We start from the raw sequence: 27477 nt of genomic DNA, 5'->3' as shown, positions 1-27477 counted from the left end.
TGTCTGTTGCATTTGAGGCTTTCATAGCTTGACGTTTCTTAATGAGGTTTTTCGTCTCTTGGGATAGCTTACCAGTGTCCTGTCTAACGACTGTACCCCCGACTTTCACTGCACACTCCTTGATGATACTAGTCAGATTATCATTTATTGCGTGAACGCTAAGGTCGGTTTCCTCTGTTAAAGCCGCGTACCTATTCTGAAGTGAAACTCTGAATTCCTGAACTTTCCCTCTCAGAGCTAGTTCATTAATCGGCTTCTTGCGTGTCAGTTTCTGCCGTTCCTTCCTCACGTCAAGTTGAATTCTAGATCTTACCATTCTATGGTCACTGCATCGGATCTTGTTAACTACTTCCACATCCTGTACAATGCCCGGGTGACCGCACATTATGAAGTCTATTTCATAGGCCCTTATAGTGCGCTATATAGTGCGAGATCTGCATGATACTGCCGCAAAAGCGTTGGAATGTGCAGGAATAGAACAGGTCCATTAAACAAGGTGTGGGGTGAAGTATATTCGCTTGACGAAATATCTGGCTTGAAAAAGGATAATGACAGATTCCGTGCCGGGTGATGTCCCCTTACCTCGAACCATATGCATCCAATGAGTAAGCTTCGAGAAGCTTAGTCGCGCATTTATTACGAAACTCGAGCGAACCCCGAAAATATATCGAAATAGTCCTGCCAGTCCTAACCGCGTAGTCCAATGGCTATAGCTTCTACCGATACAACATCGCTGGGAAGGCATAGACCATTATAATATGGATAAAACGAGCACGGTGGAAACCGTGCATAACATACACTGCTGAAACCTACAAGGAGACGCCCTCAAAGAGGAGTTTTATAGACGACATTGAAGAGTGGCACGACGTTCGGGAACGACGAGAAGTGAAGGGATGAGCTGGACAGCTATGGTCCATTCTGCAGAGGTCCACAAAGTCACCCTAGATTTGCTCCAGTGGTGGAAGCTAAGAACAACGGACTTGCCGACGCCTTCGCAATTGGCAAGGCAGATGTGGTGCGCCCGTCCGGCCAGCGCGAGCAGTGCAAGAAGCTTTAGCGCGGCAGGATATGTGATGCAACAGCGCATGACGTGCTTAAATCGGGAATCTCTTGATACCTTGATTTTTGCACAATAACATGTGAAGAAATAAACTGTAAACTATGCCATGAGAAACTTACAGTCTGTATATACTAGCAGTGGTATGGTATATGAAAATATAGTTTTTTTCTTCCTTTCGGCTGATTATACGCATACACGTGGTGCACGCGGTTCCATACCTTTGCCCAGATTAGTGTATTTGCAACAAAGGTCACAAATTTGTTTTTTCCCCCTGTTTCTCTTGCTCTGGCAAGGTGCTACAATGCTGAAGACGGGTACTACATATCGCGAAGGGTGCATGGTTGGCTTTGTGGCTAGAACATGCTATAAATTTCAATAGGTTATATAGTGCAATAAAAACAAAGTGAAGTGAGCGTTTTGTTCTCTGCCAAGCCAATCTAGAGCACATGCTCTGGCGGTGCTCCGTGTTACGCGGCGGCGAAGCCATCACGCTGTCCAAATGGGAGGCTGCTATTATATACCAGCTCCGCGCTAGAAGAGCCCAACGGGCCCGCGACGCAGCAGAGAGACTTGGTCTTCTGTTCCGATGTCGGAGCGGCCCGCAACGTGCTAGAGCGCGTTCCGATGGACCATAATAAAGTTTATCCATCCATCAATCCATCCTTTGTTGTTATTGCGCTACCTATCGAAACTAAACTCGTGCTGAAAATCAGTTTTCTTCCTACAATGTCTGCTACAAAACACCCTTCATGATCCCCAGTGTATTTGCAGAAAAAATAGGTTCAGTATACCACTGCCAAACAAACATTCATTGTATTCAGTATGTCCGCTCATCTGTTTGCACCGTGAGCCCCTTTTTACAAGAAATTACCGTAACTATGTTAAAGTATAATTGTTAGCAAAACATGTGCCAACAAAGCGTAGATATTTGCCGCTTAGAACACCCTGCTGTCGATTCCATGTTCCGGCATCACCACCTAGATTACTGGGTCGGGCCTCAGTCGGGCCTGATCTGTGGTCGGGCCGGGCCGGGCCGGGTAGGCGAAATTTTTTCTCGGGTTCGGGCCGGGCCCGGGTCTCATCTTGAGTCACCGGGCCGGGTTCGGGCGGGTAAATTTGAACGAGGTCCGGGCCCGGGCCGGGCCCGGGCCGGAAATTACGGCCCGTGCAGTGCTCTAGTCGCCTTACGAACGCATAGTGGGACCCTTAGCTGATTCTGAAAAGGAAGAATTACGGCGTAGTGGGCACTTAACTGTAAATTTCAGACTATATGATTCGCCCGACTCTTGGCCAATCCTCCTTAGTGGGGAGACGGCAATCATCCCAGGAGCATCATCATCATTATCACTCGTAGTAGGCATTGCGAGATACTTTTAAACGTCCAAGGTTACGCGCACATTCGTTCGTTTCCTTACGGCTCGGTTGAGGCATGCCATGGTACCAATTTAAAAGGCGATGCGCACTGGGCACGATTACAGTATCGCCTTCCACTCTTGAAGTCGAAGCTCAAGCGTCCTCCAAGTTTTCTGACATACAAACGTCTCTTTGTCAAAGGCACCTTGTCATCCTTGTATTAGCTTTAATGTTGTTAGTCGCTGCCGTTGTCACGTAATGTTTCTCTCGGTACCTGTCGCTGTTAGTACCGACAGTGACACTGCGTGGCGGGACATAAACGACTAGCCCCTTAAAGAATAATGATACCTTTAAACACTATATAAATACCTGTTGCTAAGTAATACCTGGGTTGACCTCACTTCGTATTGCAGGAATTAGATACCTTATGGTGACTGCCTCATCCTAAAATAAAAAACATTACACCATCTGCTGCTAAAGTGAACCATGTGTGGATGCGAAGCAGCGGGGAGATGGTTCGCTTGAGCGGAAGATGGTGTAACTTTTTTTCCCGTGCCGTAAGCTGCATCCATCCATTCGAAGCGTCGTGAAACGCAAAGAGGAACGCTACGCGCGTAGTCTTCCCTATAGCCTGGCCGTTAATTCTCACAAGGCGAGCGGGGAACGTGGTCGACCAGCGCGCGAGAGGGGGGGGGGGCGTAGGAGAGGAGATTGGGGGAGGGGACGAGCATGCGCGGTGGGTGTGTGGACGCCTCCCATGGCATGCTTGTGCTGGCGCTAACGCTGACACTGGCGGCGGCGTTGACGCTGGCGCTCATTGCAGCGTTGCGCATGAGAGAATGAGGCGCACGAGAGGGGGAAGCGTAGGAGGGCGGTCATCGCGGCGTCGCGCAGGTGAGAATGAGGTGCGCGAGAGGGGGGAGTGTAGGAGAGCAAAGAGGGAAGGAGACGCCCATGCTCAGTGAGAGTGTGGATGCTGCGAGATGAATGGACAAAGCTCCCGCCTTAAGCTGCTTGGCATCTAAATATGCAACTGAGTTGTTTTGAGGTGGTAATGACAATTGAATCCTGACAGGCCATGTTCGACACCGATGCTATATACAACGGTGTACATCGTTTACAGATTTGGTGCCGAAGAGTACAGTTGCTCTGTGCTACGGGAAAAACAATCTTCTGAGTCAAAACGACAAAACATGCAATCATAGAAGGGGATGGCTTTGCGGAAGACAACGTAAATAGTTAATGTTTGTCAGTCCAATATGAAAAAGATGCGCTATGCTGATGATAATGACAGTCTCCAAGTGCTGATAAATTCACAGAGGTCGCTCTTGAGCATATTGCGCCTCATAACTGTATACATGTTTCTTTGGCTTTCTTTTGATAAAGCAGATACTGTTATTTCAATATTGGCCGATAGTAAAGCGTCACCATACGACGTGGCAATATTGACTTCTTCACTGATATGCTGTTCCAGACACGTACGATAACACATACCACGTTCGGGTGTACATTCACCCGAACTCAAGTAAGAAAACATATAATTATATGTATTAAGCAGGATCGAATTTGAAACTTAAAATTGAACAAAAGTACAGGGTAATTTGATTCGCTAATGTACAAACTCACCTCTGTAGGTTCTGTCCCATCCATTGACTCCTGGAACAATCATATCGTAGCTAGAAAATTGAAACGCATTAGTCACTTGCAAAACAAAAAGTGCTTACTTAACCGCTACAAACAGGATTTATAGCTGATAGACAATTACGACCCCTAATTGTTCCTCAAAATGCAATAGCACAGTATCGGCGTACTTAAGAGAACTAAAACCAACAAAATATGTGTGATGAATCATTCCTCTCATGCTTTAATCACAAAATTTCTCAAAAACGACGTACAGAAACACGGCACAATAAAGTCTGCTGCAAGCAGTTGAGAATTCTCGTCAACGCAATACTATAATAAATGAAACATCTATCGCAGCTTCTCAGCACAGTATTACGCAGCATCTCTACATTAGGCATGAACTGTCCTTGGCAGTATCCAACTATTTGCCGATGTACACAATCACTGTCAAGCTTGAAGGATTTTTCTGTTCAATGAAAAAAAAAAACACTCACAGAGTCGCCGCAAGGCCTCAGCGATTATACGATAGCAACTAACTGCAAGGTATACGACGTAAGGATAGCAGCTCTAGAAACAAAATGAATTGCAGTAGACATGAGCTCGCTAAGTTTTGCTGCGGCGTGGCCATGCCCATATGGCGTAGGAGACTCGACGACCACTAAGGCCGCGTGTGGAACGTTGACGACTGAGACAAGCGGCTCCCGCGAGTGGAGCATTTCACGTCATAAAGAATAACACGGAGTGGGCGTGACGTAAGAGACGCAGCGTCCCTCACTACATGTGCCCCTCCATGGTACCTATAGGATGGTACCAGTGTATCATATGCTGCTTAAAGTTGCAGGGATGTGCGCTAGAACTTAAAAGCAGTCACGATGCGCTTCAATGCGCCGATTCGCAAAGGCAATGCTGCTAGCTCGTGCACTAGCACTGAGTACGAAAGGTGAGAACGAGTATAAGTGAATACCGCTATTCTTGGAGGCGACGTCAAGGCTATCGTGTTTAGTGGCGACTGTCTGTCATTTTATTGGCTACACCGAACATTTGATAGCTTTACATCTCGGCCTACGCCTAACATTCCAGCCCTCAGCCTAACGTTTAAATCTACACACCTAAGTCTACGCCTAATATTTTAATAGTTGAACAAAAAACGAGCCCCTCGATCCATTGCCCTTCTGTAGCTCATACTTAGATTTCCTATGTAACACAAGTTTTCCAGGTAAACATGGATCGCGTAATATACGAACAGAGGAATATAACTAAGAACATTGGATTCGGTATAGTTAATCAAGTTTTATGCCTCCAATTGCTGAACAATATAACAGTTATATTACCGTAGTTATCTCTTACCCTTTTCAATGTAGCTAGTTAGGAATATTAACAGCGGAGCTGTGAAAGCTTTGCAACACTCCGGGATCATTCATACGAAACTGGACGAATGGGCACCACGTAAAACGGATATGTGGCAAGGAGCTCCTACGATAGCATAGCTATGCACAGCATAGCCTAGCAAAGGGGCGGGAAAGTGAAGGGAGGGTTAGGAGGAAAGAATAAAGGAGGGAAGAGGGTGAAACAGCGCAAATATTTTTATAGTATAGTTTTACAAGTGGATGCAAAAGGAAATTGGCGGCGCGGAGGATGATGACAACGTGCGGAGGAGCGAACGGACGAGTTGAGAGGGTAAACCGTGGCATAACCACCTACAGCATTGCATAGCAAGGGGTGGGAAAGAGGCGTAAGTGCCAAGCAGCTACTAGCGTAACATAGCCATTCATAGTATAGTATACGAAGTGGTGAGAAAGGGAAGTGAGGGTTGGGAAAACTGATGTGAGGGAGAGGAGTGGAGAGGGTAAAGCCTAGCATAGTGTTGTATAGTGAAGTACAGCGAGGGAGTGGCCTAGGGAAGGGAAGGTGAGGAGGGCAGAAATGATGAGCGAAGAGGGCAAATCACAACATAGCCATGTAAACATAGTCAGCAGGGGGCTGCAAAGGGAAGAGAGGGTGTGGAGGAGGGAAATGAGGAGGGAAGAGGGAAAACCACGGCATAGACATCTATAGTATAGCATAGCAAAAGGGGGTGATGAAGCGAAATGATTGTCAGGAGTAGTTACGTGAGGGTGAGAAGGGAAAGGAGTAAGAGAAGACCACCAGCAACGCTGTTTCCTCAGTTTCGTGCTTTGCTGCCCCAAATTTTTTAATGACATCAATGCCGTCGTAGACGTTACCGACAGCACAGCCCCTACTTCTTTCATTTACATCGCATGATCATACTCATGTGCTCATGCAAAACCTTAGCACTCATGCAGAACCTCAGTAGGAAGTCTAATATGGTTATGGTGTTCCTGCAAACTACGCCCTTGCTGAAAATATAAAAATTGAAATAAATCATTTTTGCGAACTCTGTCTGATGTTAGCAAAGATGTGGGGAAAATAATTGCACTCTCTTTTTCATAAAATATCTTACGCCAATTTTTCCTAACCAAACAAGAGACACAAGTACCATGCGCTAGTACCTGTATACCTACCCCGTAAGGAAATATGTCAAGTCGTATTCCTCGTAATAAGCTCGTCTCGCCTTTACATAGTATGTAATATTATAGAGTGACGGTATCGCATTTATACCATTTCCAAGGTAGTTGTAGTACTGGTCTTCTTGTTTCTTCTGCAAGGAAGAAAAGATATGCGCAGCAGACGCTGTTTTGGGTAACTGCAGGGTAATCGAAAAGAGGCCACGCAGAATAAAAGCGAAATAACGGAGCGAACATTGCTTGAAAGTATGGCATACTACGGTTTATGCGAAACAATCCTTAGACTAGGAAATTAGTTTCATAACTGAAATTTGAACAAAGGCCCATTGGAAAACTCATTGGCACTGTCCCAGTGCCATACATCATTATTGAAGCCTAGTGGCGACTGGCACTGGGATGCTGGCACGGTATGCGGCACTCCGTACGTACCGAAAACGGGCTTTCAATGTGCTTCTGAGAATATTATTTTATTTTATTTTATTTTAATTATTAGTACCTCAAGGGTCCCGAGGGGCGTTACATGAGGGTTGGGCAAGAAAAAGAGAGAAAGAGAGAGAAAAAAAGGAAAACAGCAGTAGTTCACAATTAAAATGATGACGAATGGTTCATTACGGCAGTTAAATTGAGCAACGTTAGTTGACATTGCAATGTGGGCGGGAAGGTCGTTCCAGTCTGGCGCCTTCTGAAGCAAGAACGATTTCTGGAAGGTCTCTGTTCGGGAGCGTACGGCATAGACGGCCTTCCGATGACCATGGCGCGATATCAGATGAGCCGGTCTGATGAATGCGTTGCCTGGTGGCAAGGAATGAAAGAAAGATTTACCGGCACAAAAAAAGACGGAACATATAGGACGGACACACACATCCTATATGTTCCGTCTTTTTTTGCGCTGGTAAATCTATCTTAATCATGAACCAACCCACCCAAGCAGCCGTTTTAGCAATGAAAGAAATAATACGGACACAGACGTGCCTGCAATATATGTGCCTTTGGTTAGCTTTGGTTATAAGTGTCTTTAATAGCTCTTGCGCGTTTGGTTCGCTAAGAAATGCGAAGCATTTCTTTGCGAACTAAAGGTATCTATCTATCTATCTATCTATCTATCTATCTATCTATCTATCTATCTATCTATCTATCTATCTATCTATCTATCTATCTATCTATCTATCTATCTATCTATCTATCTATCTATCTATCTATCTGTCTATCTATCTATCTATCTATCTATCTATCTATCTATCTATCTATCTGCTCTCGTAGGTACGCTTCATAAGCGCGCTGCTCTTCTCATGTTCTTACCCGGCCGACCCATACTTGTCACGCGAAAACGCCTACGCAACGCTTAGATACGATTGACGTGACGAAACACGTACGAAAGGCGTAGCGCTCCACTTTAGCCTTCTGCTCTGCCTCAGGGATCGGCCCACCTATGAAAGATCGATGTCAGTTGACGGCGTCACGCGTCGTTGTGCAGTGACGGCACCATGTGGCGTCACTACGACGACATGATGACATCGCAGGTTTGGGACATCTGTGATGTCATGGCTCGCTCGATGGAGGCCACGCGTGCATTTTCTGTTCGTGGACGAGCACCGCGATATCAGCAAAGGTACAATTTATACCTACACTGCAAAGTTTGTCCAATTACTAGCGATCCATGCTATGCCCAGAACGTTCATTGCGACCAGACCGTATTGTGTCAATAAATCCTAAGTTATTTACGTCTAAAGAAATAACTATGTTTGTTTGTCTGTTTTAATTTAAAACTTAGTAAATGTGCTACTAAATATTTTGTGCACACTGGGTGCTTTCCAACAAAAGCCACGCACGAAGTGTATTGTATTATATCAAGCCTGATGAAGAAATACAAAGATGACACTGGTAGTCAATCAAGTAGAGCGCTAAAGCAGCTGCATGTTGTGAGATCACAAGACCTTGCTCACCTCCCTGGTCTAGTTGTGCGCATATGTTTCATCACTAGAACGATATTCCCTCCGCAATAATTAGATTCTGACCTAACTTCAGAGTACTAACAAAAGGAATAAGCCGCGGGCGTGACAAACACAAGTGACACAGACGAACGCCTAACGCAGGGATTCGTCTGCGTCACTTCTTGAGTTCGCCTTGTTGGCGGCTCATTCCTTGCGTTAACATGCACCAACTAGCCCAACAAAAAGTTCTGCTTCATAATACTGCAGGAATATTGGTTGAGATAAACCGACAGCCACCATTATTTAGATATGTTGCTGTTTCCAGCATGAGCCCTGTTATTATTGAAGCGTCATAAGTAAGGGTGTGTGAATCTATAATTTTCAATTTTGAAGAGAATTCGAATGGTGAAAACAAAATGCAAACCTAATGGACTATTTTAGCGCGATAGGGCTACACAGCCCGTTTTGCAAAATTTCGGTGGCGGCGTCAGTGTCGTTGGTTGTGACCAAAAGTAGAGCATTGGCCGTCAGCGTAAAAATCAAGAAAGATGAAATAAAAGTCCATAGTTCGTGTGGGAATCAAACACAAGTCTTCTGCGCGCCAAGCAGTTCTTCTACCGTAGAGCCATGCCATTGATTGTGACTGCTACAAAAAAAAACCCTACTATATGCATCTCATGTAGTGGAATAACGCATTTAATATTACGTAGCAGAAGCGTACAGTCTCAGCAGGCATCAAAACCTGCGAGTTGCGCAAAAAGGGAGTGTGTTGAAGGCCCGTCCAATACAAAGCGCTCAGGCAAAATTAATCTTTATCAGCGACGGCATCAACAAAGTGTGATGCTCAGTTGTGTAATTACCCAACTTATAGGGTATTTTCGGAGTTTATCGGCCAGCGTGGGGTAGTAGGGCACTAATGCGATTTTTTATGAGACGTAGGGCAACTGCCACATTTTGCTCATCATCGGTCAGCACAAACTGCAGACGATCCATGCGACATATCCAAGGGTTACGTTCCTGAAGAGTATTGAATCTGAAAGAAAACAATATTTGTTTGGATAAAACTGGAACTGTCTTAGTTCATATGTCACCAGCATAGGCTAGATAATAATGTCACGGTGTCCTGACGTCGACGAAGGCAGCAGTCGGCGCGTCTCAGATGAAACTCTTTATTTAGCCGAACTTGTGACCAGGAAACGGAAATCAAGCTACAGCAATACAGAGTGGACGCTGATAGCGGTGAACACAGCCTCGGCCGTCAATAAAACTGACAAGCGGTAAGCGTGTCGGCTTTTATACGTGTAATACCCACATATACGGCGAATGACACCGCCACTGCGCAAGAAAACAAAGCCAACCCTTCAACCTCGGTTGTCTATAATTAACAGCCGAAGCAATGGCGTATATGGCGTATAACCATGGTACAACTGACTTGTTATGCCATATTGCTAAATGACATAAATAACTCCTTCATAACCAGTGTTGTACAGAATAAATGTTTTTTGTGGGTTAGAAAAAACGAGTTTTGGGATTGTTAATCAGCTATATGCCGATTGACTTACGTCGCTGATTTCGACGCCCCGTAAAATGGGCCGTATCCGAGGGTGACTAACGGTGCTGTAGCGGAGTACAACCTGAAAGAAAATTTTAGATGCTAAGGTTGTTAGGCAGCAGATGATGGTATCTTTACGGGCGGCAAATGTTACTTACAACTTGAAACACAATCAGGATGTATTTTATCATGTCCGCCTTGTCCTTAAATCCAGCAAAGAAGACTGAATCGCACGTTATGAGCACTTCGGGATATATGCTTTCTACGCCGAATTTAGCTATAGAGGTAGAAATCATATAATGTTGTTAAGATAACACTTCTGTTCACGTTTGCTTTACTCACATGGATCATAGCCAATCTGGCCATTAGTGTCACGTTCAGAGATTGTCACTCTGTCCTGGACAATTTTCCCTGGAATAGGAAGACAACATTCCGTTTTAAGGTGTTACTTGAAGGCCTGAACGCACATGCATAGTTATTCGCTAAAAGAAAGGCAGTCTCTACGCTGGTTTTTTCCTGTTATTTGAAATAGTGTGGCCTCAACTCTTCGTGATGGTCACTTTCACAGAGAATGTGAGAATGTCTTTGTAATTTACGCTAAGATTGTACCTCAAACAACGCTTTTATCAGTTGACTTCCGAACCTGAGCCGTCAATTACAAGTTGTTTGTCGCATTGGTCTCTGAATGGACTACCGGAGGCCAATGCTACTGTCGTGGACACTTGCGTTTCTCAAGTCCTTCCGGGTTACATTGCATCTCCGGAAAACAACGACGTAGCAACATTGTGCGCTATCGCTGAACAGCTGGAATGTTCGCCTTCTAAAACGTTTTTGTAGTCGTTCGACTTGCGTTTGGCATATTTTACCAGAATATTCTTTCACTTGACGAACGTTCCTTCCTATTTATTCGTAGTGAACTGTGTTCAATGTTTCTCCGCGAATGCTACTATGAATTTACGGTCGGATAAGTCAGCGTATGTGGCAACCGCATCTTGCGACGCTTCTTTTTGCCAGGTGTTGCTCGTTTCCTAGGAACATACGTTATAAAGCAGGACAAACGCAAACACCGAAGAGCAGCATCGCAGCTATTTGCTCGGAGTTTGCAAACCCATTGTCGTTCTCAGTAGATAATTTTTTCTCTTTGAGCTTGTATTTCCTCGTTTTCTCTGCCACCACTTCGTGACAAGATTGTTTCTGTCCCCACTGTCAACGCCTCTACCGTGTGCTCCACTGCCTCGTGCTGTCGTCTTCTTGCGCTGCATTTATCATGAACGGCGACCAATTAGCCCAGTTTTGCATGCTATTGACCGTACGTTGTGTCGCGACAGAAACTAGCACACTCTACACCATCGCGCGAGCAATTACAAGTACCTGTGCAAGACTCATTGTTGATTTCTTGCTGCCCAACATTATTCTAAGGCATGGATCACAATATCAATTCCTAAATGATTCCGGTAGTACTTTCCCCGCACTTGTCGTCGTGCAAATGCATGTTCAACGCGCCACAAGCCTAAATCTTCGTGCCATACGGAAACCAAAGGTCTCATGAAATACGTAAACCTAATGACTACGTCATTCGTAATAGATATGGGCCATCTGGACGAACTATATCAATGCGAGTTTCCTCACATTGTTTGTTATATGTGCCTACATTCATCGCGGAACGATACTACAGGTGACCCTACGTTTTAATTTGCGGTCTAAACCTACGCAACCTTTATTGGGCGCGAGGCGTACCCCAGGAGACGCAGGCGCTCCTATGTTTGTGATGATGCGCACGGTTGCATCACGTGATCTCACATTGCTCCGGCGAAGGGAAGCGGCGGTTGAATGCGTTGCCTCAAACCGCGATTTGTGGCGTTTTCGCCTTTGAAGAGCGCTTTTTTTCTATCACTTCATGTGTGCCAACACCTAGGCACTACACAATCTGGGAAAGGGCTGCCAGAGTTATTGGTGGCAGGCCACAATGCCAGTCAAGGGTGAGCTTTCATTTTCACCGTTACCCTGATTTACCAGAGCGCGATACCGCTGTCCCCTGACATTCCTTTATTGGCATTTCTAGCTGATAAGGTTCCTTCCTTATAGAGGACGCCTCTAGAATGAGCTCCTCCAGTGGTGCTTCTTTTATACGTTGCGCTAGAGGCTCCGAAGTGGTAAGCTTCAAACACTGATTCTCCTTCTATAATTGGGAGGTTTCACGTCCTAAAACCAGAATATGATAATTAGGGACGCCGTAGTGGAGGGCCCTGTCAATTTCAACTACCTCTATAGGGTTCTTTAACGTGCACCTAAGTCTAAGTAAACGGGCATTAAGCATAGATTCACCTTCTAACAGCAACCACGAAGTGTCATTACAGGAGACACCAAGTGTCGTACGTATTTAGAATCAGGCCATGTTTATGAATCGTGAAAAAAAAATAAAACACGGGGACGAAGTAGAGATTCACACAGAACAAGCGCTTATCCTGCGTGTATCTCTCCTTCGTACCTTTGTTTTTTTCGCATCATATGCAAAAAATTGCCATCTACACCATAATAGGCCACCCCTTGCAGCATGCTAAGGTATTCAAATGTACAATTTAATACGGCCGGCTGGCACACGGTGCATTTAAAATTGCAATCAATCCCTATCGGCGCTGTATTTTTCGATCGCGATTGGTCTCTTTATGCAAGCTGCAGATCGGAGTAAATCGTCGAACATTTTCAATCCGAAGTTGCTCGATGGAGGTCTAAAATGCGCCATGTGACAATCGTTGAGGATGGGCACAATGGAGAGCAACAAATAAAGATTAAAATTGCGCTGCATACAAACAGGTGTTCACGTAAAATGTTATCTAGCTACAACTCCGAATAAGGCGCGAGTGATAGCTCTGCTGTGTTTGCCTCTTATAATTTGAGAAAGGGTGTGTCTGCATCCAGCTCTAAGCTTGTTGGGTTGCTTCCCACAATGCAGAGAAACCGCTTGCGTCATGCTTGATGAGGCTATGCGTACTTAAGAGGAATATAAGTTTGATCATGCCATTTCTTTCTCGTATGAACCGCAACCCGTCATTTGATGCGAACCTACAATGAATGAAGTTACCGGTGGTCACGTTGCACGCATTTCTTGCAGTAACGATATGTTTCTTTCCCTCAAGCGCACGCTAAAGCCCATTAGATGCTTAGTTTCAATTGGACACAAAATGGCTCTTTAAATTTTACAAAAACAGCGCGCTCGGTCCCTGTGGTTTCCATATCGGTGGCCGTAGCAGACGACGCTGGTAGTCAAGGTGGTATCTAAGTCATTTTGAGGAACGTAACAATTTTTGGGAGCTTTTATTTCGAATTTCGTACAGTTAGTAACCAAGCCACAGCAGGAGTTTACTGAGTTTGTCATTGTGAAGTACAACAATATTAATAAAGAAGAGGTGATATCGGCTGCAGGCTGTGCGGCAGAGGGCTGGCAAAGCAATCAACATTCTACGTCACACGGACGCCTCCGCATGGCGGCGTGACAGTATGTCCTCGCACCCAATATACACATGCATTTGGTCAATGAGTGCACGGCTGTGCTAACTGCATTTAAATTACCAGTTGGTAAACTTCGAGGAGATTAGGCGAGCCGCAATAGCCAGTAGGACCACGGAAGAAGGGAACCGTGGGCTCCACCTACGACAAAGAAATACGGATGATGCGTGATGTATCTCTGGGTGATTGGTGCTGTTCTTGGCAAATGTGGGTAACAGCCACAGTTGAGAAGACCAGCACTCATCATGCGCAGATGTGCAGCTAGTGAACATGCACATGACGCAAATATAAAATCCACGAATGTCTGCCACATTGCCCATTTTCATCCGCTGTTCTTGCAAGACCAGCAGAAGTACAACTGAGGACTGCGAGAGGCACTTTCCTCACCCGGTCCTCTTTCACTGCTCTGGTCACCACGCTGCCGGCCTTTCAATAATGCTCATGTCCGGTAAACGGGCTCCGGCCGCGTCCTCTGTGCCTTGGAATCGGTTACCCATGTGATTGCTCCCGCAACTCAGACTGCCTCATCCACCTTACAATCAAGAAAGAGTGTGCACGTCCTTCACATTCGGTCTTTATCGCTCAGTGCGCAAGAAAACGCGGATCACGGTTGATCTACTACTAGTATGGATGAAAATTGTGGTAGTACAGGTAATCATCATGCATACCATAAACGCTGTCAGACTTCGAGTCTTCAATAGTGTCCACAATGTGAGCTTGATCGCCATATACAGAGCGCTCACTTGCTTCAATCGGCCGTATCTTCAACTTAGCCCCGACGACACCTTCCTGCGTACGGATATATTGTCAATATAAACATCGTTTGCACTAAACGGCGTTTTACTTGAGCACTTCGTCGAACTATTCGTACCAGAGTATCATTGCTCCATTCTTTACAAGTTTGTGTGGATAAGCTTGGAAGTTGTCCGTTTTAAATGCACTGGCTGGGAGTATGAGCCGAGTGCGAACACGCTACAACTCCCTCATGATTCAGGTCATTTAAACTAGTGAAAAGGCAATGACGAAGTTAGGCGTGACATCTGTATGCAAACCTAGCCCATAGTTCACAAGCGAGATCTATAATAAACGTCTGTGAATGACCAGAGACGCTCATTAAAGGTAAACCACACATGCCCCATTGGTGAGCTGTACATATAACTGTTGTGTTGCTCAAGAGTTTTTTTTAATTATCAAGAAGCCACAATTAACCAACGCTTCTTTGCCTTGTGCAGCAAATAAAATTTGCGTGAAGTAGAAGGTTAAGCGAGTTAGTACCATTTCATGCTAACGTATCAAAGAGCCCGTAATAAAGCACACACAAAAGGAGGACACGATTCGACAGGACCAGTGACAGAACGAGTGGTGGTGCACTTGAATCGTGTCTTCCTTTATTATGCGTTGTTTATGTGTGCTGCTACACACCCAAGATGAAAAACGCTGCTGTTACTCTGCACACCCACGGCATCCTGAATGACTGCAGTCTCATAAATACTGCCCTTCAGTACATGAACAACCTCATTGTGCATGCGTACCGCCTGCCACCTGGACCCTTGCGTTGGACAAGAACTTACTGAACATGTATTACATTGCAGCCTAAAAGTCGAACTCGAAACAATTTGGATGGGTAACGCCAATAAACATCATGCCTGCACAGACAACCGAGAATTTGCGTTTTTTAGCAAAATTTGATTGATATAAAATGCTAAAAGATCATCGACGTCCATGTTATATTATACCTACAATTTAGAGAACGCTTCATCTCTCTTATACGAGTTTTTCTTTGAAACACATAAGAGCAGGAGCCGTGATTTGTGACCTCAGTAAAAGCTTCCCAGAATACTGTCTACTACCTCAATCACTATTTCTCAAGCATGTCCATAAATGAAAAAAAAAACGAATTTGTTTAGAGCAAATAATCAATGAATTTGTGGAATTAGAATTTGGATATCGGTGGGACAATGTAAGCGCCAAGACTGACACAGACATTGCTTAAGGGGATTTCATATCTGCTTCCCTGTCATATATAGCAAGTTTGTTTTTGCCACTTCTCCAGTTAAATAGGCTACAACGCTAGAAAGCATTGGATATCACGTGAACTATGCAATGAAATTCATTGCCGAAACCCGCTCTTTCAATCATTGCGGAGGAGCAGAAGTGAAAGGGAGTTTCCTTCTTTTTAATCACTAATGAAAAATTACCATTATCCACCACTACAATACACTATTTTGGTGGAATGTCTTCCATCATAACGCAGGTTATTCCAGAGGACATCGCGGAGACAAGGTGGGTGTTGTTATGTGCCTCATTAGATGTACTATTGATCCCCCTTAAGCTATGCCACCGCCTCCTGACAAAATGGTGAACCTGTGAGTTGGCTACCCTAAACGGGGAGCGAAACAGACCAGCAGTTAACCACAAAAGCTGCACACTTCCTTGCTTAGAGGAGGCGGGGTCAGCACAAGATCACCCACAATATCTCCACCTTGACCACTAAAACATAAACCATTATGATGGAAGACATTTCATCATTATAGCAGATTGCGCTATCGGTTGATAGACGATATATGTGTGTAATTTGACATTAACCGCGTTACCATGAATTTTATACAAACAAAGTTATCGCGTCTGTGGTAGTCATATTTCACGAAGATCAATGAGGTAATGATGAAAAGCTCTGTCGTAAAATGCGGGATTTTGACATAGCGAATTGTCTTTGCTGAGGTTGCAAACACATTCAATTTTAATTTCATTGATGTTATGGCCTCTTCGCAAAGTCATGCGCAGGTGTCTCGCGCAATATATGTATATTATATGCAGTGCTATACAGTGTTCGTATTCACTACTGAACAACATACGATACATCCAATAATTGTGTTCTTAAAAGAGGCAGTTGTGCTCGTGGGGCAGATGACATCGAATTGAAGCCGCCAGCGAGGTTAAACGGTCTATCTGGCATGTACTCGTCATCTAACTTTTAACAGCGGCGCAGTTAAAGCCGGGCGTAAGGTGCCATTCGTGGACTGTGAAAAGCAGTTGGTGGTATGAAACACAGGACTTGGGCAAGCCCCACTGGAATACAAGCATATATGAGCACCATATGAATGCGGTGCTGATGAGAAAGAGAAGTGATGGCGAGGCGGATGGAAATAGGATGAACCATAGCATAGTCATGTATAGTAGAGGATAGAAGGGAGCAGAAAAGAAACTGAGGGTGACAATGATAGAAAGGAGGAGCGGAGAGCGTAAATCATAGCATATCCTTGTATAGTATAGTAGAGGATGGAGTGGGAAAGGTAGTGAGGGTTAGGAGGAGCAAAAGGAGGTGAAGTATAGTGTAGTCATGTGTAGTATAGTATAGGAAGGGGTCGGAAAGAAAACTGGGGGTCAGGAGTAGTGTAATGATGGTTAGGAGGATGAAAAAAGAAGGAGAAAGCCACCAGCTCTACTGTCTTCTCTGTCTTCGCACTGTAGTGAACAATATAGACGACGACGAAGCAGCCAAGAAAGCAAGCCACATCGTGAGTGGTAGCCACGCGACCCGAGCTTGCGCTTGCTTGGATTTTGGACCCTCAACGTTCCTCGACGTTCCTCGTCGTCCCTTCACGTTTGTACGTGAATAAACCACGTGACATTGGGTGGAGGTGCGTGGATTCTCCGTACGAACCTGGAACGTCGCTCTCGCAAGCTCCCCCCTGTCCGTGACACCAACATGGCCAACGAGACCCCTCCTCAGGCTGGACCTTCGGCTGTCCACGTCACCTGCGGCGCCGTGTATCCCCAGCGAGATCCGCCCATCTTCTCCGGCTCAGGTGAATCAGACGTGGAAGATTGGTTGTTGAGGTACGAAAGAGTCGGCGCCAGTAACAAATGGGACGACCAAATGAAGCTTGGCTACGTCACGTTTTATCTCGCGGACATCGCGCAGCTGTGGTATCACAACCACGAGGCTGAAATTCCAACTTGGGCAGCTTTCAAGACTGCTGTTACAGACGTGTTTGGGCGGCCTACGGTTCGCAAGCTTCACGCCGAGCAGCGCTTGCGTCAACGTGCGCAGCAACCAGGCGAGAACTACACGGGCTACATCGAGGATGTCCTGAATCTGTGTAACCGCGTGAACTCCGCCATGACCGAGGAGGACAAAATCAGGCACATCCTGAAGGGCATCGAGGACGGCGCCTTTCAGATGCTGCTCGCGAGAAACCCTACCACGATCGCGGCACTCGTCTCACTCTGTCAGAGCTTCGACGAGTTGCGTAGACAGCGTGCGATCGCCCGTCAAGCCCTCACGACGCCCGACACGCTCTCAAGCTTGCAGCTAGCTGCCCGTCCTGCCGATCAGCAGCCTCTTTTGTCCACGATCAAGGACTTCATCCGCGAGGAGGTAGCGCGCCAGCTATCATTACTGCCGCTCACGCACGAGCCTGCGCAGGCTCTGGCTCCAGACCTACAACACGCCATTCGAAGCCAAGTTGCGGAGGCCCTCCCACCGATTCTCCAACAAGCACCCGTCACTGCACCGCTTACCTACGCCGCCGTCGCTGCTCGCCCGCAGCAGCCTACGCCATATTCTCGACCTGCCATGGCACCCCATCCCTTGCCGACGACCGTGAACGCCGCGTCGCATACCTTCGCGAGACCTTCGACTCAATTTTACCGCCGCTCAGACGCGTGGAGAACGACAGACAATAGGCCCATCTGCTTCGCCTGTGGTATCGCTGGACACGTCACCCGCTACTGTCGCCAATGTCCTCCATTTGACGCCGTGGGCAGGCCTGTTGCGTCGTCGTCAAGGGCGCCACCAAGGTACACTCTTGACGATCAACGATCCTACGCCAACCACCGATCACCATCCCCTCGACGGCGCTCCGTGTCACCAATGCGTCGTCGACCTACTACGGAAGAGGGAAACTAATCGCTGCAGTTCCGGAGGCAAGAGCTGCATGCGAGTCGAACTGCTCAAGGCCTCCATCTTTTTCGCCGCAAAACGTTATCGACGTCAATGTTGAAGGGAGCGCCGCACAAGCGCTTATTGACACAGGAGCCGCCGTTTCCGTAATCTGCGAGAACCTATGCCGCAAGTTAAAAAAGGTGACCACGTCGCTCTCGGGACTAATGCTCCGCATGGCCAGCTCACAGTACATAGCACCTTCTGCTGTGTGCACCGCGCGTGTCATTATTCAAGGCGAACTGTACGTCATCGAGTTTTTCGTGTTAGCGTCATGCTCCCACGACGTTATTCTCGGCTGGGACTTTCTTTCGCGTCATCGTGCCCTCATAGACTGCTCCCGTGCAGAAGTCGCCCTTACGCCGCTGCAAACAGCTCTTTCGGTGGATCCCCTTCCCGACGCTTACAAACTTGTCGTTGCTGCGGACACAGATATAGCGCCGAAAACGTGCACCCTGGTAGCCCTGACCTGTAAAGCCGCTCCAGACGGAACTGTTCTGTTCGTCCCGTCCGAGGTATTTCTCCGCCGCCGCGGCTTGCGACTACCGTTTGCCGTACTCGCCGTTGAATCGGGTGCTACAATTATGCTGGTTGCGAACTCACTGACATCCTCAGTTACATTACTTCGCGGGGAATGTTTGGGCAACATACAAGACGTTGACCTGCTGCGTTCTCTGGAGTTTGCTGCAAACCAACCCGACCTCCAGCTGAATGCCATAACACCACCTGTTGCCACTTCTTCCGCTCCAGACATTTTCCACCCTTCCGTTGCCGCTGATCTATCGCCGACACATCGACGCGAACTCTTAGCCCTTCTTCGAGAGTTCCGCTCTTCCTTTGATTGCGCTCAACCATCATTGGGGCGTACAACGAGCATCACGCACCACATTGACACCGGTGGTAATGCTCCCTTACGCCAACGACCGTATCGAGTTTCAGCGGAAGAGCGGCGTATTATCAACGAACAAGTCGACGATATGCTCAAGCGCGGTGTCATCCAGCCATCCCACAGCCCCTGGTCGTCCCCTGTTGTGCTTGTGCGCAAAAAGGATGGATCAATTAGATTCTGTGTCGACTACCGCCGCCTCAATAAAATAACTCGGAAGGATGTATACCCGCTGCCACGCATCGACGATGCTCTCGATTGCTTGCAAGGAGCAGAATATTTCTCGTCGTTGGATTTACGCTCGGGTTATTGGCAAGTTCCGATGGCCGACCCTGACCGATCGAAGACTGCATTCGTCACTCCTGACGGGCTGTATGAATTCAACGTCATGCCGTTTAACGTCATGCCGTAACGTCGTGCACCACTATTGCCTAGCTGCCCCAACTTTTTTTTTTTCTAGCGGTGTTTCTCCAGACAAAACAGGGCACGCCCGAGTGACTGCCATTTATAATTCTGCCAGAGTTCATGATGCAAAGAACTACGGGCCAATCTCTAGACTTTCATTCTTCACAAAATTACGGGGCATGTCATTAACAAAATACTTAATGGGTTTTTGACGTGTGTAGAAAGATAGCACAAGAGCTATGAAGTTTTTATAAAGGTAAGTATACAGAGAGAAGTGCGCTTGTATATTCTATGGAGGCGAAACTGTTTAAGGCTCGTGTACTTAGATTTAAGTGCACGTTAAAGAACCCCAGATGGTCGAAATTTCCAGAGCGCTCCACCACGGCGTCTCTCATAATTATATCGTGGTTTCGGGACGTTAAACCCCAGATAATATTATTAACTGCGCTTGTAAAATATATTCCATTATTGAAAAATAAGGAAGCTAGTGCTAACTGCCGATATCTTTCTGCATTTTAGAAAGGCAATCGATTGTATCCAACATGGCATTCTTTACAAACTGCTAACTCCTTATGAAATCTGTTGTATGGCATTATCCTTGATGAAAGCTCTGTTTCCTCAGGAGCATAGTGCATAGTAATAAATGGAATTATCTCTAGAATTCATTGTATGAACTACATGAGGGTTGTCTCGTGGGCCTGCCATTTGGGCTGCTTTATATTTACCGTCAATCAATATTATTGTAAATATTCAAGATGTACTTCAAGATGCAAATGTTCAAGATGTTGATATTTCTAGCAGCTTTTGCACTCAATATACATACCACTCGCAACGTGCCGTCTTCTTCGAACACTACGACAGCCGCCAGATGTTTGGCGTCGTAGTACAGATCTTGCTGCAGTGCTTCAACGTTGAACTGCAGATACAACAAGTGCAGTTTTGTAATACCGCTTCACAGATCAACACAATTCTCACTATTGTAAACATCCGGTCCGAAAATGATCAAAACGTAAGCCTTCTGATTGTCTCCAAATCAATGCAGCGCCTTCCCTATTTCTATTTTTGCTGGTGAAACAAGGAGCATCTCCGCAGCTCTCCAGCGTTATAAATCATTGATGCCTTAACTGCCCTAAAGTTAAACAAGAACGCACGAAGTAAGAAACATAACAAAGTCCCATCAAGCAGAAAATAAAAACATATGTGAAGCGCGGAAATCAAAGGAGTTGCCTAGCAGTCACACATTCAGATTGAGATTTATTTCTGAGCAAATAGGGAATGTTAACGACACTGAAAACCTACGTAACAAAGGGTAGTGTGAATCAATGCTTTCTAGCTATAAGAGTTAGTAGATGAGCAGTTCGAAAACGAATTGATTAGGAGGCGATTGTAGAGTGACAAATACGTGAATATTGTGTTTGTTGCCAAATATCGGGAAGGAAGGAAAACAGAAAAGGAGAAGGCAAGGAGGTAAACCAAAAACACTTCCGGTTGGCTACCCTACACTGCATCGCTTCACCCTTTTTTCTCTCCCTCTCTCTTGCAATTTTTTTATTTTATGTTTTATTTACATAAATACTGCAGGCCACATGGCCCAAGCAGGAGTGAGAATACAAAAAACATGAAAACTTTGCACAACCAAGGTGGATAACAAGTCACAATACCAACACAATCCGAAAGAATAAATGCAGGGAAATATCGGGAAACGCTTGAGAGAGCCAAGCCAACAGTCATTTACATCGACTAACATAGCAGAAGGGGCGAAGCTTAAAGGGACACTAAAGAGAAGCAATGAATTGGTTTAGATTGATGTAGTGTGCTCGGAGAACTGTTGTGTAGCTTATTTCACCACCATTGGTTTATTGTTAGAGGAGAAAACCAATTTCGAAGTTTCATTTTTAAATTTCGCGCCGAAATTTGTAATTCGTGACGTAAAATGTTTCAAAGAGCATTTAACATATTTTGGCGCCACTGGCTCGACGAAATTTCCACAAACTCGTTATGTCAAGTCTCTGGCCCCCTCAGAGGACAATGTACTTTGATTTAACAGGTTAGGAGCTACGTAAGCCCAAGCAGGCGCCGTCAAAAATATGTGACGTCATGGCAAATTGTGCGGGAATTTCAAGGTGGCGTCGCCACCTGTATTTTCTCTTTGCGCGTTTTCTCGCTTATTATGCGTCTTGTCGCAGCAAGGGTGGTGTTTTTGGTATCGTGGAAGGCTACTTTACTAATGAAAGAAAAATCATTTTGCTTTTTAGTGTCCGTTTAATTATGTACGGAATGGTTTCTGACTAATCTACGAACATCATTTATCTTACAACAGGTGTAAGACTAATGTAATATAATTTCAGATATGGAAGCTCGGAAACTAATTTCTTACGTATTTGTATTCTGGAACACCTTCGCGATACTTTCGCACGAAGAAATCTTCATGAAGGATGAAGCTTGGGCTCAGGTCCAATGTTATGTCGTCGTTAATTTTCAGAATTTTCGTGTTTTCGTCTCTGCCTTCGAACAGTTTGGGATAGACAACGGTCCGGTATCCAAGCCCTGAAAAGATTCACGCAACCGAAAGTTTACTTAGGTTACGGGGTAGGTTACCTATGTGTTTACAGCACTGCCTACCTGTCACGTGGGGATTATTTCATTGCTAGGAAATACCGTGTTCTGTGACAGTACGTACACATATGCCGTCTAAGGTATACATCTCTAATGAATCTTCAATTCAGTGCGTGCACAATGGAAAGACGCTGGAACGTACGGGTCGTCCCATAGGATAAAATGCAATCACCACAATTAGGTTAAGCAATTTATGAAAGGCGACATTGCCGATCTCATGCATAAATGACTGAAAGCGAACTCAAAGAGAACTTCCAAGAGGTACTGTGTAGCCGTGATCGTCTCCCGAAGAAACAATTGCATGTTTTTGGCTGAGAGCGTTCTGCAGACAATTGCGGAGATAACTGAAAGAGGTAGTGTACCTGTTGTGGGTAGGACTAATGTGGATGTTCATGGTTTTTTATTGCTCTTAGTGCTAACGAGGATGAAACAGGCACACGATGGCAATGGTCGGTCGTGACCATGAACTACGTCTTGACCTTCTCTTCAGCAATGAATCAAGCTAGGAACAGCCACTAACTTCCTCACTTTATAGCTCTCTTAAGCTTCATTATAGCTGAGGAACCAGTGGCATCGCTACTAATTCGGTTCTTTCAGATAAGACCAAATAACTATATTGAGTGCCCTGCGAATTAGTGGGATGGGCCTGGATCCTGCCTTGGCTTCGGCCGAGGGATGCTGGCCTTTGGCGGCATTTGGTGCTCAAAGGCCGATCTGAGCAGCCCCCCTTTTTTTCTTTGAGATTGCTACTTCATATACACACGGTACACGCAAACCGGATGATTATGTTGTCTGGAATGTTCTTGGCCGTCTAACAAAGTTTTTAGTTGAGGTCACTAGGTCGCTGCAATCTTTCCTAGGGACCAAAATGGCAGTAAAATACATTCTGAGACAAACCAGGACGCAGTTTTGGAGCTCATGTTCTTCCTTGTGGCCACTGGCCAGTTCCATACTGCACGTCGCTATGTCACCAGCTGTAGCTGCCTGTGACTTCCCACTCTTCGCGGCACATGCGGTACGTATCTTGTTGACTGGTAGACTACCACAGATGTTTCTAAGAGCTGGTCATGATTATGAATATCGACTTCATTTACCTCCAGTTAACATTATTTTGGTGGTTTGCTGTACAGCAGGGCACAAATCAAGTTGGCGCGATTTTAATGGCCTCCTGACAGTGGCTTCATAGGGAAACGCGCCATACAGTAAAATTGCATACCCGATGTGATGCTAAACGTTGACTCACCTAGAGTGAGTTTCGGCTGAAGCTTAGACGCTCGGTTGAGCTGTTGTGTTGGGGAATATAAGCGGTGGTTCTTCAATGAAGCGTATGAGACATACAGTGAGTGAGTATGTAAAATTTGCCGACATTTCGAAGCCACACAAAAGAAAACTGGAACTCTCGCGGAATATTTCTATACACTAGAACATTTCATACGATGTGGCAATAATTATAGCAGCAAATGGGACTGCACAGACTTGTTTCAAAGGTTTTGACATGATGTTGATCTCGGACAGCAGTTAACATTACGACAAAAAGCTAACAAAATATTCGTCTTTTCTAAGGATGTCAACATCTTTTCCTTTCTTACGAGCATCTTCATTACCCTTTCATTTTTGGGCTAACAAAGGTATTGGGGCACAGAACAAGAGACAACAATACTGATACGTACCTTGAATAGATTGATAGCTTAGAATAAGAAAGGCGACATAAGTCAGGTGGGAGAAGGCTCCAGCTCTCATTTTGTTTCCAGGTTTTAATTAAAATACGGTTATTTGGATAGGCGGCGTTCAAAAAATTCAATATTCACGAACGCCTCTAGGTTTCTGAGCATTCAATGTATTTAATTTCATTGAAGCTATCTGAGGCGGTTTCGCAGCATTGCCAGAAATATACGGCAACAACTTCATGTTTTACCATGTATATATCCAGTACGTCATCACGTTTCAGAAAGGGCATGCTCACCCTGATCGTTAAAGGTCACTTTTATTTGCAGTCCTAAATGTCAATCACAGTGACTCGTAGCCACTCCTATTGTTCGCGTGGCCTTCAGATATGTGTGAATGACCAGTTGGTATATCAGAGCTCCCAGTGCTCTACAGAGAAATAAAAAAAATATTCCAATAACCCGATAGCGTTAAAGAGCTCGTTTCGCAGAAATCCCGATGCCCGCGTCGGCGTCATTGGTTGTCCGTGACCGAAAAATCAAGATAGATGCAAACAACATAAATAATAGAATATTCAGTTCGAGTGAGATTTGAACCCACGTCGCCTGCGTGGCAAGCACATGATCTACGACAGAGCACGCTATTGCTTTTTTTCCTTTATTACCTGGCGTTGGTACAGATAGACCGCAAAAACACTGGTTGTAGAAACACTCAATGTGCACTGTACATGTGGTAATGGTTGTCAACCAGCATGTTGCTGGTATCATCCGGTTAAAATTCTCGCAAAGTCACCACCGGCTGTACTCTTGAGAGCCAGTCTGGTGGTTCGGGTGCAGCTTTTTGTATCTCGAAAAACCAATGAATGTTTTCTCTGAAGTAAGCTCGTGCAGGCCGCATATCTTTATAGAAATGGTAGCCTGCCATTCTCGATCGTCACAAAGAGTGGAGGCCCATGAGCATGATTGTGTCAAATGGTAGCCCATCTTCGGAAATTATATTCAAGTACCGAATGCCGTACGGATTCAGTTGCAATTCTTTCTTAATAGTTCTTTGCCAAACACCCCAAAAATAAACCGCTTCGCAACAATGTAAAGAAACATGATCTACAGTTTCTGGCTGCTTAGAAATTAAACAGTGTGTGCCCCATGGCATAAAGCATCTCTTTTTCTCTAAAAAAGATTTAACTGGCAATGTACCGGTATGCAGTTCAATGAAAAACGTTTTAGTTCCCGGCTGCACATACATTATTTTAACCCTCTTTAAGACATTGCTCCCAGGGCCTGCACTGTACAACCTGTGCAACGACACTGGGAAGACAACATCACATAGTGCAAAGTAAAGTTTCTTCCGTCTCACAGTGACCAGGTACTCTCTCGAAAATCGTACAGTAAGGAATCTTACACTACGCACTATTTCTCTATAAAAGCCACCGATCCCTCCTACGCAATCTTCGGTTGACACAACATACTCAGGCAGAAGTCTACCCAATCTCAATTGACATAGCGTGTGCAGGAAATGATCGGTCACATCTATAAAAAGATGGTTGATCCCTCCCTCATAGGAATCCGAATAACACGAAAGTAAAGCGTGCCCTTACAGAAGTAACTGAATGTTTACTGTGCATTAATATAGGAGAGTTTGCACAAGATGTATTGATGTCTGGCAGCGATAGCACCGTTTAACGTGGATGCACCCACTTTGATGATTGGTGGTACATCTCCATCCCGACGACTAACGCCCATGTTAAATGATTACACAAAGCCTTGTGGTAGCTGTAGTAGTTAACGGTGAAAGCGTAATCAGAGAACGAGGTGTGATAGCCAGAAGAGCGTCACAAATTGGACGCAGAACTTTGTCGCCATTCCGCGGCATGTTAAAATGTGATTGAACACCACGGCCGGAATAGAGGGAAACGCAAAGCGCGTCGTGCCGCCCCGGTAGCCCGGCCGCGATTTTTATCGGGGCAAGCGCGTGAGCATGGAACGCGGTGTCACAGCCAGGTGAGGGAGGCACGCTCGCAAAGCTATTTTTGGTTTGGATTAGCGTGATGCTGTGAGCGAAGCCGACGCTTTTACGACGCTTGGGCTAAGATCGCCACCTCGCGGTATGTTAACGCACTGACAAAATTGAACTTCTATTGAAAACGCGCCGAATGGGACGGACGTGTAACGCGCTGCAGGTGCTAATCGTGGAGGCCACAGTAATGACAAATTATTTTTACTTTACCGCTTCTAGAGGGAAACACCACCCCGCCGACCGGGAGAGTGGTAGATATAAAAGGCGCGTTTGTCTGTGACCGTGGCGCAGTGGATAGCGTGCCTGGCATCTGATGCTGCGAACCGAGCGGTCGTAGGTTCGATGCCCGTTGACGGAGCTTTTTTTCTTTGCCTTCTGATTGTGTAAATTTTTTCTACGTCATTTCCGTGACGCAAATACGTCACTGAAATCTTGGTGGACCCCGGCATCAAACACTTTCGTGTTAAAAACAAAAACCTGTAGACAAGCTGCCGTAAAAACAAGTGGCCGAGTCCCAGTCCGCCATCTTTACCCGTCGAAGCAAGTTGGTACGGCTACACCCTTCCCACTCAGAAGCCCATACAAATATGGCAAAAATCCTATGGAACTTCTGCATATTAGTCCGAGAACAATACAGTACCTGCATTACAAAGCAGAGCTTGCTTATAAAAAACAGGTTGCAAATGGTGGCTCGAGCAAAGAGCGATAAAGCGGCTCCTTTCCACTTCTCCGCCTTCTCCCGTGTGTCTTTGGCCTGCCGTTTCCAGTATTGATTGCTGTCGCGATAACCGTCGAGCAAGACGCCCAGGCTAGAGCACTGCACTATTCTGCACTGCACTGCACTTTCCGGGCCTACCCGGAAACCCGGGCCCGGCCCGGCCCTTGGGCCGGGCCGGGCCGGGTAAAGTAGTTCTGACGGCGGGCCCGGGTCGGGCTCGGGCCTGAAGCGCCGGGCCTAGGGCCGGGCCCGGGTTTGAGGTGGCGGGCTCGGATCGGGCCGGGCTTGGACTTTGCTGGGTTCTTTAATGGACACTATAGTGAAGCACTGAATCGGTTTAGACTGATAAAGTGAAGTCTAATAACTTGAATGTCATTCATTTCACCATCATATGTTTATTATCAGACTAGAGAATCAGTCAAAATTTCATTTTTTTTATTTTGGCGCCGAAATCTCCGCGCGTGATGCCACGGATTTCAAACTGTGTTTGTCGAATTTGGGGACATTGCCTCTATAAAATTTCCTGAAACTTAGTATGTTAAGTCTATGGCCCCCTCAGAGGTCAATGTACTTCATTTTTAGTTACTAGGAACTACGAATGCCCCATTAGACGCCGTCAGAATCTAAGATGTCACGGTGTCTGCTGCGCGAACTTAAGGGGGCGTCGCCACGCGC

At 45.8% G+C, this 27477-nt stretch overlaps 1 protein-coding gene across 1 annotated transcript in view; it reads right to left on the bottom strand.

The window, feature by feature from the left end:
* Positions 1-24281, bottom strand: part of LOC119402094 (venom metalloproteinase antarease-like TtrivMP_A) — a 64503-nt gene extending 40222 nt beyond the window's left edge. Inside the window, exons 1-9 of the mRNA XM_037669197.2 lie at positions 24074-24281; positions 22165-22334; positions 20611-20703; positions 14220-14340; positions 10387-10455; positions 10203-10321; positions 10055-10126; positions 6559-6695; positions 4040-4089 (exon numbers count right to left, since the gene is read on the bottom strand). Of these exons, the coding sequence (XP_037525125.1) occupies positions 4040-4089; positions 6559-6695; positions 10055-10126; positions 10203-10321; positions 10387-10455; positions 14220-14340; positions 20611-20703; positions 22165-22334; positions 24074-24143 (901 nt within the window). The 5' untranslated portion in view covers positions 24144-24281. The remainder of the gene's footprint in view (positions 1-4039; positions 4090-6558; positions 6696-10054; positions 10127-10202; positions 10322-10386; positions 10456-14219; positions 14341-20610; positions 20704-22164; positions 22335-24073) is intronic.
* Positions 24282-27477: the final 3196 nt, after the last annotated feature.

The sequence above is a fragment of the Rhipicephalus sanguineus genome, chromosome 8, assembly GCF_013339695.2.
Source record: "Rhipicephalus sanguineus isolate Rsan-2018 chromosome 8, BIME_Rsan_1.4, whole genome shotgun sequence".
NCBI lineage: Eukaryota > Metazoa > Arthropoda > Arachnida > Ixodida > Ixodidae > Rhipicephalus > Rhipicephalus sanguineus.
Note: the sequence above shows the minus strand (reverse complement) of the source record. Positions and strands in the feature narration are given on the sequence as shown.